The sequence below is a fragment of the Schistocerca serialis genome, chromosome 4 (genome assembly GCF_023864345.2).
Source record: "Schistocerca serialis cubense isolate TAMUIC-IGC-003099 chromosome 4, iqSchSeri2.2, whole genome shotgun sequence".
Taxonomy (NCBI): domain Eukaryota; kingdom Metazoa; phylum Arthropoda; class Insecta; order Orthoptera; family Acrididae; genus Schistocerca; species Schistocerca serialis.
The window spans coordinates 111,623,910-111,638,626 of record NC_064641.1 but is presented as its reverse complement, the minus strand read 5'-3'; the positions used below and the strand labels follow the sequence as shown (position 1 = coordinate 111,638,626).

Below are 14,717 nucleotides of genomic sequence, written 5' to 3'. Positions count from 1 at the left end.
CAATGTAATTCCCTTCAAAACAGTCCCCATTTAGTGTTATTCACTTATGCCAGCACACTTGCCTCTCCCTGAAACACTTCTGGAACTCAGTCCTTGTAATAACTTTCGGCTCTCTCAGCGATGCATTTTTCATCTTGTCTATCCTTGTAAAATGATAATCCTTTGAGGTTCTTTTTTATTTTTGGGAAGAGAAAATGTCACACTGGGCCATGTTTGGTGAATATGGAGGCTGGGACATCATTACAGTATTGTTTTGGGCCATTCATGAATATGTGACAAAATGTGTGTGTGTGTGTGTGTGTGTGTGTGTGTGTGTGTGTGCAAATACCATGAATTGTTTTGCTGCAAACCCAGGTGTTTGTTTTTGTATTGCTTCATAAACAGCATTGAATTTGTGAGTACTACTTCTTACTGATCATTCGGTCTTGTACTAATAACTCACTGTGAACTATACCATTAAAACTGGAGAACACATTCAGCATAATCTTCACATTTGACTGCACTTATTAAGCTTTTTCAGTCTTAATGATTCAGAATGCTTCTACTGATGCGACTGAGCCTTAGTTTTGATGCACCTGTAAACCCATTTTTCATTACATGGTATGATACATTTCAGTAGTGCTGCACAGCTGCTGACTTCAATTAGCAACTCCTGAGCAACATTAACCTGTTGCTGTTTTTGAACAAAATTCGAAAATTTGGAAATAAATTTTTCTCTCACACATTTCATACCCAAAACACCTGAAAAAAGTTCGTTCTATGAACCAACTGATAAGCCAACTTCTCCGATTGTTATTCAGCGATCATTCATAATTATTTCTTTCATTTTTTTCGACAATTTCATTTACTGGTGATGTAATGGATCAACTGGGATGTTTTTCTTTTTCAACACTTACATGGCCTTCTTCAAAATGCTTAAACCACTGGTAAACCCTGGTTTTACTTATAACAGTTTCACTAACATTCATAAAACTTTGCAGCATTCTATTCCTTTCTTGTAGCAAAATTTAATACAAAGTTGTAATCCATTTTTACAAAAAATAAATAAATACTTATACTAACAACAAAGGATACCTTTTTAACAGCTGACAACAGACTAAGTATCTGATATAGCTATCAACAAAACAATCTCACAAATTGGACAGATACAACAAGCAAAATTACAAAATTCCTGTTACTTTTGAACACACTTTGTATACCTGGATAGCAGATTATAGAGTTGGGTTACCTGTTCTTCCAATACGATGTGTGTGAGTATCAATGTCACGAGCAACATCATAATTAACAACAGTCCGTATGTGCGGAATGTCCAAACCACGAGCTGGAAAAACGAGTAACATAGTTAACCAAGTAACATAGTTAACAACAGAAAACCAACATAATTTTAACAATTAGCAAGAAGTAAAAAGTATCTAAACAATGAGTGCTCATAAAGTGGAAACACTTTTTATTGTGCTTTCCAATGTGGTGACGGAATCAGACACAACTGGTTTCTTTAGACAATACCTGACTGTGTGAAGGAATTCCAGAAAATTAATACATACGAGCTATAACATAAAGTAATACTACTTAACACATGAGGCAAAATTACTCCTTAGAACAACAAGATTCGTAACTTCATGGCAGATTAAATCTGTGTGCTGGACTGAGACAAGGCAAGGCAAGGCAAGTACTCTATGGACTGAGTTACCCAAGCACGAGTCACAACCCATCCTCACAGCTTTACTTCCACCGGTAAGTCACCTGCTACCTTCCAAATTTGACAGAGGTCCTCCTGCAAATCTTACAAGATTAGCACATCTAAAAGAAAGGATACTGCAGAGACATGGCTAAGCCATAACCTGGAGGATGTTTCCACAATGCAATTTTCATTCTGCGGCAGAGTGTGCAAGGAGTGCTAGTCTTGCAAGTTTCGCAGAAGAGCTTCTGTGAAGCTTGAAAGGTAGGAGATGAAGTACTGGTGGAAGTAAAGCTGTGAGGATGGGTCATGCTCATGCTTGGGTAGCTCAGTTGGTACTGCACTTGCCTGCTAAAGGCAAAGGTCCCAAGTGTGAGTCTCATTACAGCACACAGTTTTAATCTGCCTGGAAATTTTGTATCAGTGTACACTCCAATGCCGAGGAAAATTTAATTCTGGAAACATTACCTAGACTGTGGCTAAGCCATGTCTCCGCATTCTTCCAGGAGTACTAGTCTTGCTAGGGTCACAGGAAAACTTCTATGAAGTCTGGAACGTAGGAAATGAGGTACTGGTGGAAGTAAAGCTGTGAGGGCAGGTCGGTAGAGCACTTGCTCGTGAAAGGCAAAGGTCCCGAGTTCAAGTATCAGCCTGGCACAGTTTTAATCTACCAAGAAGTTTCATATCTATGTACACTCTGCTGCAGAGTGAAAATTTCTTTCTGGAAACACGATTCATTGTTATCTTTATGCTTTCAGTTTAAGCAGGAGATCCCGGGTTTGAGTCCCAGTTGGGCACACATTTTTGACTGTCCCCGTTGATGTATATCAACGCCTGTATGCAACTAAGCATAGTGATTTCATTGTAATTTCATTCTTTCAGTTTAAGTTTATAAACAATAAAAGATGGTGATGGTATAGACAAAATGAAGATAAAATTAGAAAGGTGTTATGAAGTTTCACATAAAAAGTTTTTGGCTGATAGTAATACAATAACAAATTATGATAAATTTTTAAAGACATGAAAAATGTTATGCATTACTTTTAGATATTTACAATACTCTGATGCTGTTTTTCTGTTTCCTGATCACCCTTATTTTACTCTGTACGGGCTATAGTGTCCTTTTCTGAACTTCAGCAAGTCTCTGAATTCCGTCAATATCTTCTGCTTGGTTCACTTGACATATACCCCACACACTGGAACACTATTCTAGAATAGGTCACACTAGACTCCTATACAAGATTCCTTTCCCAGAATCCTCCCAACCAATTCGAGTCTTGGATTTGTCCTCCCTATTCTTTATTTCACAAGTCCATTTTATTTTATATCACTTTGTAGAGTTAACCCTAGGTACTTAAATAGTATGACAGGTTCTAGTTTGCACCTAACACTTTAATACGACACTACTGATTTCTCTCTCTTTTTGTGTACCCTATGTTGTAATTATCCAGAAAAAGCTGATAAAAGCTGCCATTCAGAGAACTATGCACTACTGATGCTATCTGAAAATTGGTGATATATATTGGGAATGTCATTTGTTCCATTATACTTTCCCAGGCCACATCCAATGTTAGTTTTCCTCAAGAATTTCCCACCCAAAATAACATACTGAGCACTATTAGCAAAAAATTCCTCATGTGAATCAAATCTTTAAGATGACACTCGAGGGACATTGAATCTATCAGTTTAATTCAGTCCACCATTTTTAGAATACTGTACACGGAAGTGGGGTTACCTGAACTTGTGCCAATTCTTTGGGAAAAGTCCCCACTCCACTTGAAAACTAATGTTTTGTTCAAGCTCAGGTCTAGGAATCTGCAAAGAAATGCATTTTAAGGACAATGACCGTAATTATCATTTTTACTCTTCTTATAAAAGACAATGACCTGCACTTCACTGCAGCTGGATGATACTGTTCACCACAAGAGATGATGCCAGTGAGAGCTAGAAAGGGGTATAATTCTGTCATATCCAACTTAAAAGTATAACAGACATTCTGTTGAATTATGCCTCTGTGGTGGTTCTGAGTGATTTCAAAGCGAAGGGCCCTTATTTAAGCATCACATGTGTTCCGGTGTGAAGTCAAGCACTGGCACACCGGTCGGGAACATTAGAGCAGAGAGGGCTGTGAAGAGGACGTCAGCTAATTGCATGCAGACCAACCCTTCTCTAGGATGACACTGCGATGGCAGCGCACTCTACACGAAGAAAACATAAGCACTGGCCCCCACTGGCCGCAGCCCAGTTGAAGACTGTCAGTTCTACAGCAGCGAGTTCAAGAATAGCAACAAGACTGATCATTTTGTTCCTACTGTATATCATTGTCTATAATGATGAGATTTCTTATTTTGTCTGTCGCTCATTGCTTGTGACACTTCTGTTTAACACAAAGTTAAATATTGTAATCATTTCCTTTTGTAATAAACTTCATTAACACAATTTGCTCGAATTGTTGTCTAGTGATTCGGGGACGCAGGTTTCCTAGGCATCCCGTTTTTCTGATGAGTAGGCAGGATACAACAACATATTTGTATCAACTGTGGTCAAACAATGATATCATATCAGGTGGGTGCTTAAGTTCCAAGTGTTTTTGTTTTGCATGTTGGTATTCTGGTTGCTATGGGTTTATTTACCAAGTGTCATTTTTTATTTGTAGCTCACTGTTGCTATTTGAGTTTATATATTGTCATTTGGAGACAGCAAGTGGAGGTGTGGATGCTAGAAAATAGAGTGCCCAGTGGAGAAATTGGAACATTCCCAACATATTCTTCAGTCCAATAGAGGGGTGACAGCAATGGATGCAGCCAGAACAAATGCACCATATCTGAGGATAATGCCACTGGACAGAGAACAGCAGGAAAATCGTTTCCTCATTTTGAGGAGAATTGTTTTGGCATTAGTGACTCTCCACATTCAGGAAGACCTCCGAGATTTGATAAAGACTGTTATGCATTGATCCGCGTCAGTGTACTCAAGAAATGACAAATGAGATGAACTGTGATCATTTCACTATCGTGCGACATTTGCATGCAGTGAGGTTCAAAATTGGGTAGATACCGCATGCTCTAAAACAAAGTCACAAAAATCAGAGCATCCATCTCTGCTTGCTCGTCACCATTTGCCTCATGAACAACACTGACCATTCCTATCCTGTATAATTACTGGTGACAGTAAATAATATCTTTATGCTAAAATAAGGAGAAGAAAGGAATTGTGAGCCCAAACAAAGCAGCAACTCCCCGTACTAAGACCTGCACGCATCCACAAAAGATAATTTTATGCATCTGGTGGAATAGCAACAGTGTTGTGTACTACTAATTGGTTCCCTGATGTGTAACCACCACGGCCGACATTTACTGTTCGCAACTGAGACATCTTGCAGACGCTATCCAAGAACAACGACCAGGAAGACTGTCTGAAGTGATGCTACTCCACGATAACACCCATTCGTATTCTGCTAGAGTGGGGAGGGGGGGAACACACAACACACACACTTTACAGAAGTTAGAATGGGAAGTTGTTATTTGCCTAACTTGTACCCTCAGAATTTCACCTTTCCTGCTCTCTACTGAATAACTTTCAAGGAACTTCCTTTCCAGATGAAAATGTGCTCCAAAGGTGGCTTGACAAGTTCTTCATCTCAAAACCAGGTGATTTCTACAGCTGTGGTATTGAAAAATTACCCCAGTGTTGGCAGACTGTTGTGAACAGTAAAGGAAAATATATTTTTGATGACTAAAATCTAAGTTATTTGTATCTGTTGTGTTTATTAAACTGATGGCAAAACGCTATGTCTTATGCACCAAGTCAATAGTATGAACATGCACTGATGTGCAATAATTTAATATTTTGTCTTTCTGTTTGTCATCTGTTTCAATGCAAGACTGACTGGTGAAAGACTTCACATCTATCAGATTTATGTATCAACTTTATGTAGTACCAGCAACATAAAAAGGAACACTGCTAGTCATCACTCAGAGGAGGTGTTGAGGGCCACGATCTTTCATAAGTACTAAAGGCTGCTGATGCATCTGTGGTGAGATCTAATCTTTTTTGGGGTGGATAGTGGAGGTACAGAAGGGTAATGGGGATACAGAAGAGGTGTATGGGTGGAGTGAAACAAATGGGGGTTTTATTATAATGTGTTCCACTCCACACACAATCTGTCAGCCTGCTTATGTGCATCCCAACTTTTACCTTATAAATATCTTGTGGTTGCCATTCTTGATATTATTCACTAAAGTGGACTTGCTTTGCGGAGGTATTAGGCCGAGACATGTCCTCTTGACAACTGACTTCTTCACCTTTTGCATGGGTGGATGCTGAAAGAGAGCTTCCATCTATCCAAGCTACTAAAATGACTCAGTCTCCTATGTGAAAACCCTTCTGATATTACAAATGCAATCTTTTCAGTGTACAGCCCATTTAGAACTGTGTGTGGACAGATCTCTCTTAACCCATAACCCAAAATAGATCACAATATGTATTACTATACAAAATGACAATTCTCATATCTCCCTCAACTGTTCTGGAGCTGCACACCTTGTCGACTTTTTGAGCTGAAGTCTTTTACACCACATACGAGGTCTGTTGACTGGAATACTCTCTTTCAGATTCTGAAAGTGGCAGGGGTAAAATACAGGGAACGAAAGCTATTTACAATTTGTACAGAAACCAGATGGCAGTTATAAGAGTCGAGGGGCACGAAAGGGAAGCAGTGGTTGGGAAGGGAGTGAGACAGGGTTGTAGGCTCTCCCCGATGCTATTCAATCTGCATATTGAGCAAGCAGTAAAGGAAACAAAAGAAAAGTTCGGAGTAGGTATTAAAATCCATGGAGAAGAAATAAAAACTTTGAGGTTCGCCCATGACATTGTAATTCTGTCAGAGACGGCAAAGGACTTGGAAGAGCAGTTGAACGGAATGGACAGTGTCTTGAAAGGAGGGTATAAGATGAACATCAACAAAGGCAAAATGAGGATAATGGAATGTAGTGGAATTAAGTCGGGTGATGCTGAGGGAATTAGATTAGGAAATGAGACACTTAAAGTAGTAAAGGAGTTTTCTATTTGGGGAGAAAATAACTGATGATGGTCGAAGTAGAGAGGATATAAAATGTAGACTGGCAATGGCAAGGAAAGCGTTTCTGAAGAAGAGAAATTTGTTAACATCGAGTATTGATTTAAGTGTCAGGAAGTCGTTTCTGAAAGTATTTGTATGGAGTGTAGCCATGTATGGAAGTGAAACATGGACGATAAATAGTTTAGACAAGAACAGAATAGAAGCTTTCGAAATGTGGTGCTACAGAAGAATGCTGAAGATTAGATGGGTAGATCACATAACTAATGAGGAGGTACTGAATAGAATTGGGGAGAAGAGGAGTTTGTGGCACAACTTGACTAGAAGAAGGGATTGGTTGGTGGGACATGTTCTGAGGCATCAAGGGATCACCAATTTAGTACTGGAGGGCAGTGTGGAGGGTAAAAATCATAGAGGGAGACAAAGAGATGAATACACTAAGCAGATTCAGAAGGATGTAGGCTGCAGTAGGTATTGGGAAATGAAGAAGCTTGCACAGGATAGAGTACCATGGAGAGCTGCATCAAACCAGTCTCAAAACTGAAGACCATGACCATGACGACGACGACGACAACAACAACAACAACAACAACAACAAGAGGTCTGTTCAAAAAATTCTGGAATATTCGTTATTTCGCGCCAATGGTGTGCTGGAGCAAAATGCGGTTCGCATCCCTCCACATGCCTGTCATGTGTAACTGCTGGAATTTTCATTGTTGTATGTCTGTTACTTATTGTTCAGTGCTGTATGGAGTACAACGTTGTGTCACACAATCTGTGAATTTTGAGATGTCAGAGTTAGAGGAGCAACACATCTGCTTTAAATTTTGCATGAAACTCAAGACACCAAATGATGCAGGAACCCTACAGTGATTAGTGCTTAAGCAGTACTCGGTGTTACAAATGGTTCACATGGTTTAAAAGTGGCTTAACAGAAGTTAAAGCTGACCTTAGTTCAAAATGCCCTTCATCATATACCAATGACATTCATGTCAGGAATGTTAACAAAATTGTGTGTGCTAACTGAAGACTGAATGTCAGAGAGATTATAGAAAACTGTAACATTTCAGTTGGCCCATGTCATGACAGTATCCTGGAATGCATCGTATTGCAGTCAAGTTCGTTCCACGGCTCATGAGTCAAGACCAGAAAAACCTTCGCCTTGCAATCTGTGAAGAACTTTTGAATTGCGCACATGTGAAGGAGATGTTTCTTAAGAGAATCATGAGTGATCATGAGACATGGATCTACGGTTATGATGTTCAGACCAAGATTCAGTCTTCACGATGTGACAGGAAAGGTTCTCCAAGATAAAAAAAAGCTCGTAAGGTCAGTTCAAATGTCAAAGCCATGCCAATAGTTTTCTCTGACTTTGAAGGATTAGTTCATCATGAATTCGTGCCAAGGGACAAACTGTTAATCAATGGTACTATTGGAATGCGTTGTGACGCCTGCGAGAAAATGTGAGAAGAAAATGGTCTGAAATGTGGTGAAATATTTCATTGTTCTCGAATCACAATAACGCACCTGCACATTCATCCCTGTTGGTGCATGATTATTGCACAAAAACTGAAATCACTGTGCAGCCTCATCCTCTGTACTCTCAAGACCTGGCCCCTGCAGCCTTTTTTAATTTTTTAATTTCCAAAGTTGAAAACCCCATTGAAAGGATGAATATTTGCAATGATGGACAAGATAAAAGAAAATTTGCAGACGGAACTTCACGCGATCCAGCAAGAGGTGTACCCAGACTGCTTCCAGAAGTGGAAAGTGCTGGGAGTGGTGTATCAACTGTGGAGGACAGCATTTCAAAGGAGACCATATACAATTAGTAAAAGGTAAGAGTAGTAAAATTTTACGGACAAAGTTTCGGAATTTTTAGAACAAACCTCATATGGCAAACCAGAGCACACACAGTGGGATGTTCCACACTTAACGACTACCTGAACAATGTTTCCTGTTACCACAAACATCTTTTGGTTGGCTTTAGTTGTTAGAAGTAGAACATGTTATTCTGCAGATTCGACATGTCACACCACATGGGGTAAGGGTGTGTGAGTAGGGGAGGGGAGGATATTACTGCCGCCTGTGGGAACATACAGGGACAAAGTGGGGGCAGAATAGTGGGCTGCTAAGTGCAGTTTGAAAGCCAGGAGAGAGAGAGGAGAGGAGAGGAAGGAAGGGATGGAAAGTAGACAAGGGGAAAGGACTACGCAGGCATGCTGGCAGATACAAGGTGTGTGTAGTGCTACACCAATGCTGAACTCCACCTTACTCAGTTTACTCCTCTATCTAACTGTGATCCACCCTACTGTCCCAAATCATCCCATGTTAAGTTTCCAGAATTTCCTACCCAAAACCTTGCCTCATCATCATCCCCCAAATTCCTCAACATGAAACCAGCCTCACATCTGCAGAAAGAATTGCAACCTGCCACCTAAAAACTGATCTTGTCCTTATACTCTACCTGCCAACAAATGCACTGTGGTCATGAGCCACATGAATTACCTTGCAGACAGACTCCACCAGTTGTCGGATATGTCCATCTATGCCCTGCCATATGGATCTCATTCTAGAAATCTAGCAAGAATGCCAGCCTCTCCTCAAACTCTAGATCCATTCCAGAACCTCTCCTATGAGTCTATCTCTGTCCTCACCCTCGTAACTCTCTGCTCTTCTACCATCTACATGATTCCTAATGTTCATACACCCAGAACACCCCATTGTTACCACACCACCTCTACCTTAGACGACCAACACCTTCACCCTATAACCACTAACTTACCACCCCATATAAAAGGTTACCCATTTCTTCAACAGACTACAAGATTTCTGTTTTTTACATACTAATCTCATTCCTTCACAACCTCAACATCTCTCCCATCCATTTCACCCAGTCCTCCTCACCCCGGCATGCCACCTTCCGGGACCTTGACCTCCACCTGTCTGATAGCTCTATCCGCACCTTTGTCCGCATTAAACCCACCAACAACAGACAGTACCTGTATTTTGATACCTGTCATCCCTTCCACACAAAAAAATCCTCCCACACAGTCTAGCCACCAGGGAATGGCATATCTGCAGTGACAAGATCTCCCTTGTCCAGTAAGCTGAGGATCTCACCAAGGCCTTCGGAGACACGCGCTATCCTTCAGACCTAATCCCCAATTAGATCTGCCTTACCATTTCGCCCACATACACCATAACTACCCACCATCCCAAGAAAAAGCTACAGAGGAGTACACCCTTCGTCACCCAATACTATCGTGGACTGGAACAACTGAAACACATACTTCGTCAGAGCTTTGATTACCTAACATCATGGCCTGAAATGAGGGACATTCTACCCGAGATCCTTCCCATCCCTCCTAAAGTGGATTTTCTCTCACTCACTCTACCTCCATGACATCCTAATCCATCCCTATGCAACTCCCAAGACCAACCCGTCACCAGACGGATCATATTCCTGTGGAAGACTCGGGTGCAAGACCTGCCAATCCACCCACCCAGCACTGCCTATTCTAGTCCTGTTAAAGCTTATCATACCCCATCAGAAGCTGGGCTACCTTGAGAGCAGCCATGTCATATAGCAGCTCCACTGCAATCACTGAACTGCTATTTATGCTGGTATAACTGCCAACCAACTGCCCACAAGGATGAGTGGCCACAACCAAACTGAGACTATGAATGGCCACAGCCAAATTGTGGCTGAGAGCAAAGTATACCACCCTGTTGCATAAAATGCAGCTGAATTGCACATGCTTGATTTCAACGGCCTGTTCACAACCCAGGCCATCTTGATCCTCCCCTTCACCACTAGCTTTTCTGAAGTGTGCAGACAGTAATTATCCTTACAACAAATTTCCACTCCCAAAATTCTCCTGGCCTCAGCCTAAAGTAACCTACCATCCCCACACCCTGCACTCAACAGTTTCTGCCCCCTTTGTCCTATCATATCCTCCCTATTCTTGTTTCCTCAACCTCTTTGTGTGCAGCCCTCTGCCAATGAACATGCCCATCTTTCCCCTTTCCTGTTCCTCTCCTGTGTCCCTGCCCCCTCCACCCCCTCCCCACAGGCACAGCTTCCCAACACTGTGCCTGTTGGCAGTCTAGCCCTTGCGTGCTTCACCAGACAGCACTCATCTCTCGCCCCACCCATACCCTGCTATTCTTTTCCCTTTCCTGCCCTCTCCAGATTGCTGCTTCCGTTCTACGTGACAGTTACATTTCAGTACGAGCTGCTGGTGATGGCGGTCATGTATGTGTGTGTGTGTGTGTGTGTGTGTGTGTGTGTGTGTGTGTGTGGTGTGTTTGCTTGTGTGTGTGGGGGGGGGGGGGGGGGGGGTGTTCGCAGGAAATGAGGCTGTAACAGTAAAGCCATTATCAGAAGATCAAAACTATTTGCAAAATCACTTAGACACAACACCTGTATCGTGTGAAAAGTGGCAATTATCTCTGAATAAGGAGAAGTGTGGGGTCATATACATGAGTAAAAAGAGAAACCTGTTGAATTTAAAGGCTATCGATTCAACTAAATACCTAGGATTACAATTATGAACAACTTAAACAACACTGATAAAGTTATGGAGAAGACAAACCAGATACTGTGTTTTATTGACAGAACTCTTAGGAAATGCAACAGGTCTACTAAAGAGACTGTCTGCCCTACATTTGCCCATCCATTTGTTGAGCACTGCTGTGCGGTGTGAGATCCTTACCGATATGACTGAGGGACAACATAAAAAAAAAATCCACATAAAAGCAGCCCATTTTGCATTATTGTGAAATTGGGGAGAAAGTGTCACAGATACAATAAGCAAGTTGGTGTGGTAATCATTAAACAAAAGATTTTTTGCACAGCAGTCAGATCTTTTCACGAAGTTTCAATCACCAACTTTCTCCTCTGAATGTGAAAGTATTTTATCATTACTAACCTTCACAAGCAGAAATGATAATCACAATGAAATAAGAGAAATGAGAGCTGATACAGAAAGACTAAATTGTTCATTTTTCCCGTACACTGGTGGGGAGTGGAACAGCAGAGAAATAGTCCGAACGTGGTTTGAAGAATCCTCTGCCAGTCGGGAACATCAAGAACAACAAGAAACCATGGGCACGTAGTAAACTGCAGTCGAGAGCACTGTACACCTTAATAGCCCAGAAGTGCTGCTCACATTCAGGAGATCTAATAGACATATAACGAAATCCTACCTCTCAGATACTTGTTCGGGTAGGAAATGGGGATAGGTTGTGGAAGCTCAGAAAGAACAGGGAAGTCACCCAAACCTCAGGATGCGACAGACTCACCTGTTGTAACTACAAGGGTCAAGAAAGATGAATGGAGAGGTGTCAGAGAGAGCAGGTCGAAGATAGTACAGTGTAAATTTTTTCTACTTTTTTCTGTATTCACATGCTATACACCTGGAAAGTGAGTGCTCATTCTGTCTCCCCGTAAAATTATCGTTTTCTCGAGTGAATTATCCTTTCAGCTGTAATTGTTTGTAGCTGTACAACTTGTACTTGTATGAAGCTAGTCAACAGCTTTAGACCAGTTATTAAGATAATTTTGTCAGTGAGAACAATAATGCTAAAGCTAAATGACAAGAATAAGCAACAACTTATGCAGCTGTTTATATGTCCCTTGATATATATTGTATGTCACCAAGCTGGAGCCTGTAAGAGACTTTATTCAAATTAACACAGTTAAATGTATTCAATCTGCAGTACCTGCAACATCAGTTGCCACCAAAACGTTGACTTCCTTTTTCTTAAACTGAGTTATAACTTTATTCCTCTCTGCTTGATCCATGTCACCATGCAGCAACAAAACATCGTACTCCTTCAGTTTTAAATTATTAGATAATTCTTCAGCATTTGCCTGTAATATTAATGGGGTTACTTTATGTTGCCACACAATAATTTTATAGAGGGCTAAAATCTAAAGACACAAACACAACTATCAATTACAATCAAAACTGATATCACAATTTAAATATCTGCAAAGGAAATAAAAGACTAAAATTAAGTATCAAACAAACAGAGAGAAAACATGTGTAATTAATAGATGGGACACTAGTGCCTACCCTCCCCTCTACCAACTGTCAATCTGTCTCTGTTTTATTCAGGCTAAATATGACAGCAATTTTTGTTTCATAAAGAATATGTCTCACAGGAGCAGGTGTATAACATGTTATTTAATGGTTATAGCTAATTTTTGAAATTTAAGGTTATAAATTTCATTTAAAGAAACTCTTGATTAACATATCATGCCTGAGAAAGAACTGATGTAAAACAATGTAAAATCCAAGATGGATTGTGACAATATTATGAAAAAGACACACACATACACATACATACACACACACACACACACACACACACACACACACAATTGCAACTCGTGTCCAAGAGCACATTCTCTGAAAGCTGAAGCCAGACTGCAAGCAGCAATGCATGATGAGAGGGGCAACCAGGTGGTAGGGCAAGGAGGAGGCTGGGGTGGGGAGGGATAGCAGGGTAGGGGTGGAGGACGGTAAAGTGGTGCTTGAGGGAGCATACAGGGACGAGGTGGAGATAGGTTGGGGCAGCTAGTTGCAGTCGAGAGGTTAGATGGAGCATGAGGTCGGGAGGCAGCAGGACGGGGGGCAGGAGTGGGGGAGGGGGGGGGGGGGGACCTAAGGCTGCATTGGTGGAATAGAAGGCAGTGTAGTGCTGGAATGTGAGCAAGGATGGGAGTAGATGTGTAAGGACAATGACCAATGATGGCTGAGGCCAGGAGGATTGCAGGAGTGTAGGATATATTACTGGGAGAGTTCCGACATGCATAATTCAGAAAAGCTGGTGCTGGTGGCACAGCTCCAGATAGCACAGTCACTGCAACCCAGAGCATTCAAGTGGACAGACAGCTTGTTGATTGTCATGCTCACATAGAATGCAACACAGTAGTTCCAGCTTAGCTTGCCGATAATGTGATTGGTTTCACATGTAGCTCTGCCTTTGATGGGATAAGTGATTTTGTGACCAGACTGGTGTAGGTGGTATGTATGAGACAGGTCTTGCCTCATGGCTCATATCTCTCCAATAGACCTAGATGCAAAGGGTTGGGAGCAGGGGTACATGCAAGGGGTTGGGAGTAGGGATCAAGTGGGGATGGGAAGGATAGTGGGTAGGATATTTCTCATTTAAGGGCACAACGACAGCCACTAAAAACCCTGGCAGAGAATGTAATTCAGTTGCTCCAGTTCTGTGAGGCACTGAATCACAAAGGGAATGCGCCTCTGTGGCTGGACGATGCGATTTGAGAGGTGTTGGATGACTGGAAAGATAAGACACAGGAGACCTGTTTTTGTACAAGGTTGGGAGAGTAATTACTGTTTGTGAAGGCCTCGGTGAGAACCTCAGTATATTTCCAGAGGGACCGCTTGCCACTACAAACACGACAGGCAAGAGTGGCTAGGCTGTAAGGAAGGGACTTCTTGTCTGGAACGGGTGGCAGCTGCCAAAGTGGAGGTATTGCTGGTGGTTGGTAGGACTGGTATGGATAGAGGTACTGGTGTAGCCATCTTTGAGTTGGAAGTTAATATCATGTAAGATGGCTTGAAGTGTTCGGTAGGACCAGGTGAAGTGAATGGGGGAGAAGGTGTTGAGGTTCTGTCGGAATATGGATAGGGTGTCCATCACACTCAATTCAGATCACGGAGATGTCCATGAGCCAAGCAACAATGCAGGACAAGTATGTGGGACTGGGTTCTGGCTAGGGACAAGGAAACTTTTCTGTATGGACCCAGATGGAAGGAGCAAGAATCCATTGCAGTGGATAAAAATGCAAAAAAGTACATCCGTACCCATCTAGTCCCTTCCCTGTTCCCATTCCAGCACTACACAGCCCTCTACTCCACCAGAGCATGCTCATTCTTTTTACTTTTCTCCTTTTCCACTAAACCCCCTTCCCCACCACCCTCC

The 14,717-nt window shown here is 41.7% G+C and overlaps 1 protein-coding gene across 2 annotated transcripts in view; it reads right to left on the bottom strand.

Moving 5' to 3' along the window:
- The window catches only part of LOC126475104 (ATP-dependent RNA helicase DDX42), a 78,721-nt gene that overhangs the window by 22,067 nt on the left and 41,937 nt on the right, over positions 1-14,717 (bottom strand). For both annotated transcript variants that reach the window (XM_050102683.1, XM_050102682.1), the window contains exons 7-8: positions 12,483-12,633; positions 1,229-1,321 (exon numbers count right to left, since the gene is read on the bottom strand). In XM_050102683.1, coding sequence (XP_049958640.1) covers positions 1,229-1,321; positions 12,483-12,633 — 244 coding nt within the window. The remainder of the gene's footprint in view (positions 1-1,228; positions 1,322-12,482; positions 12,634-14,717) is intronic.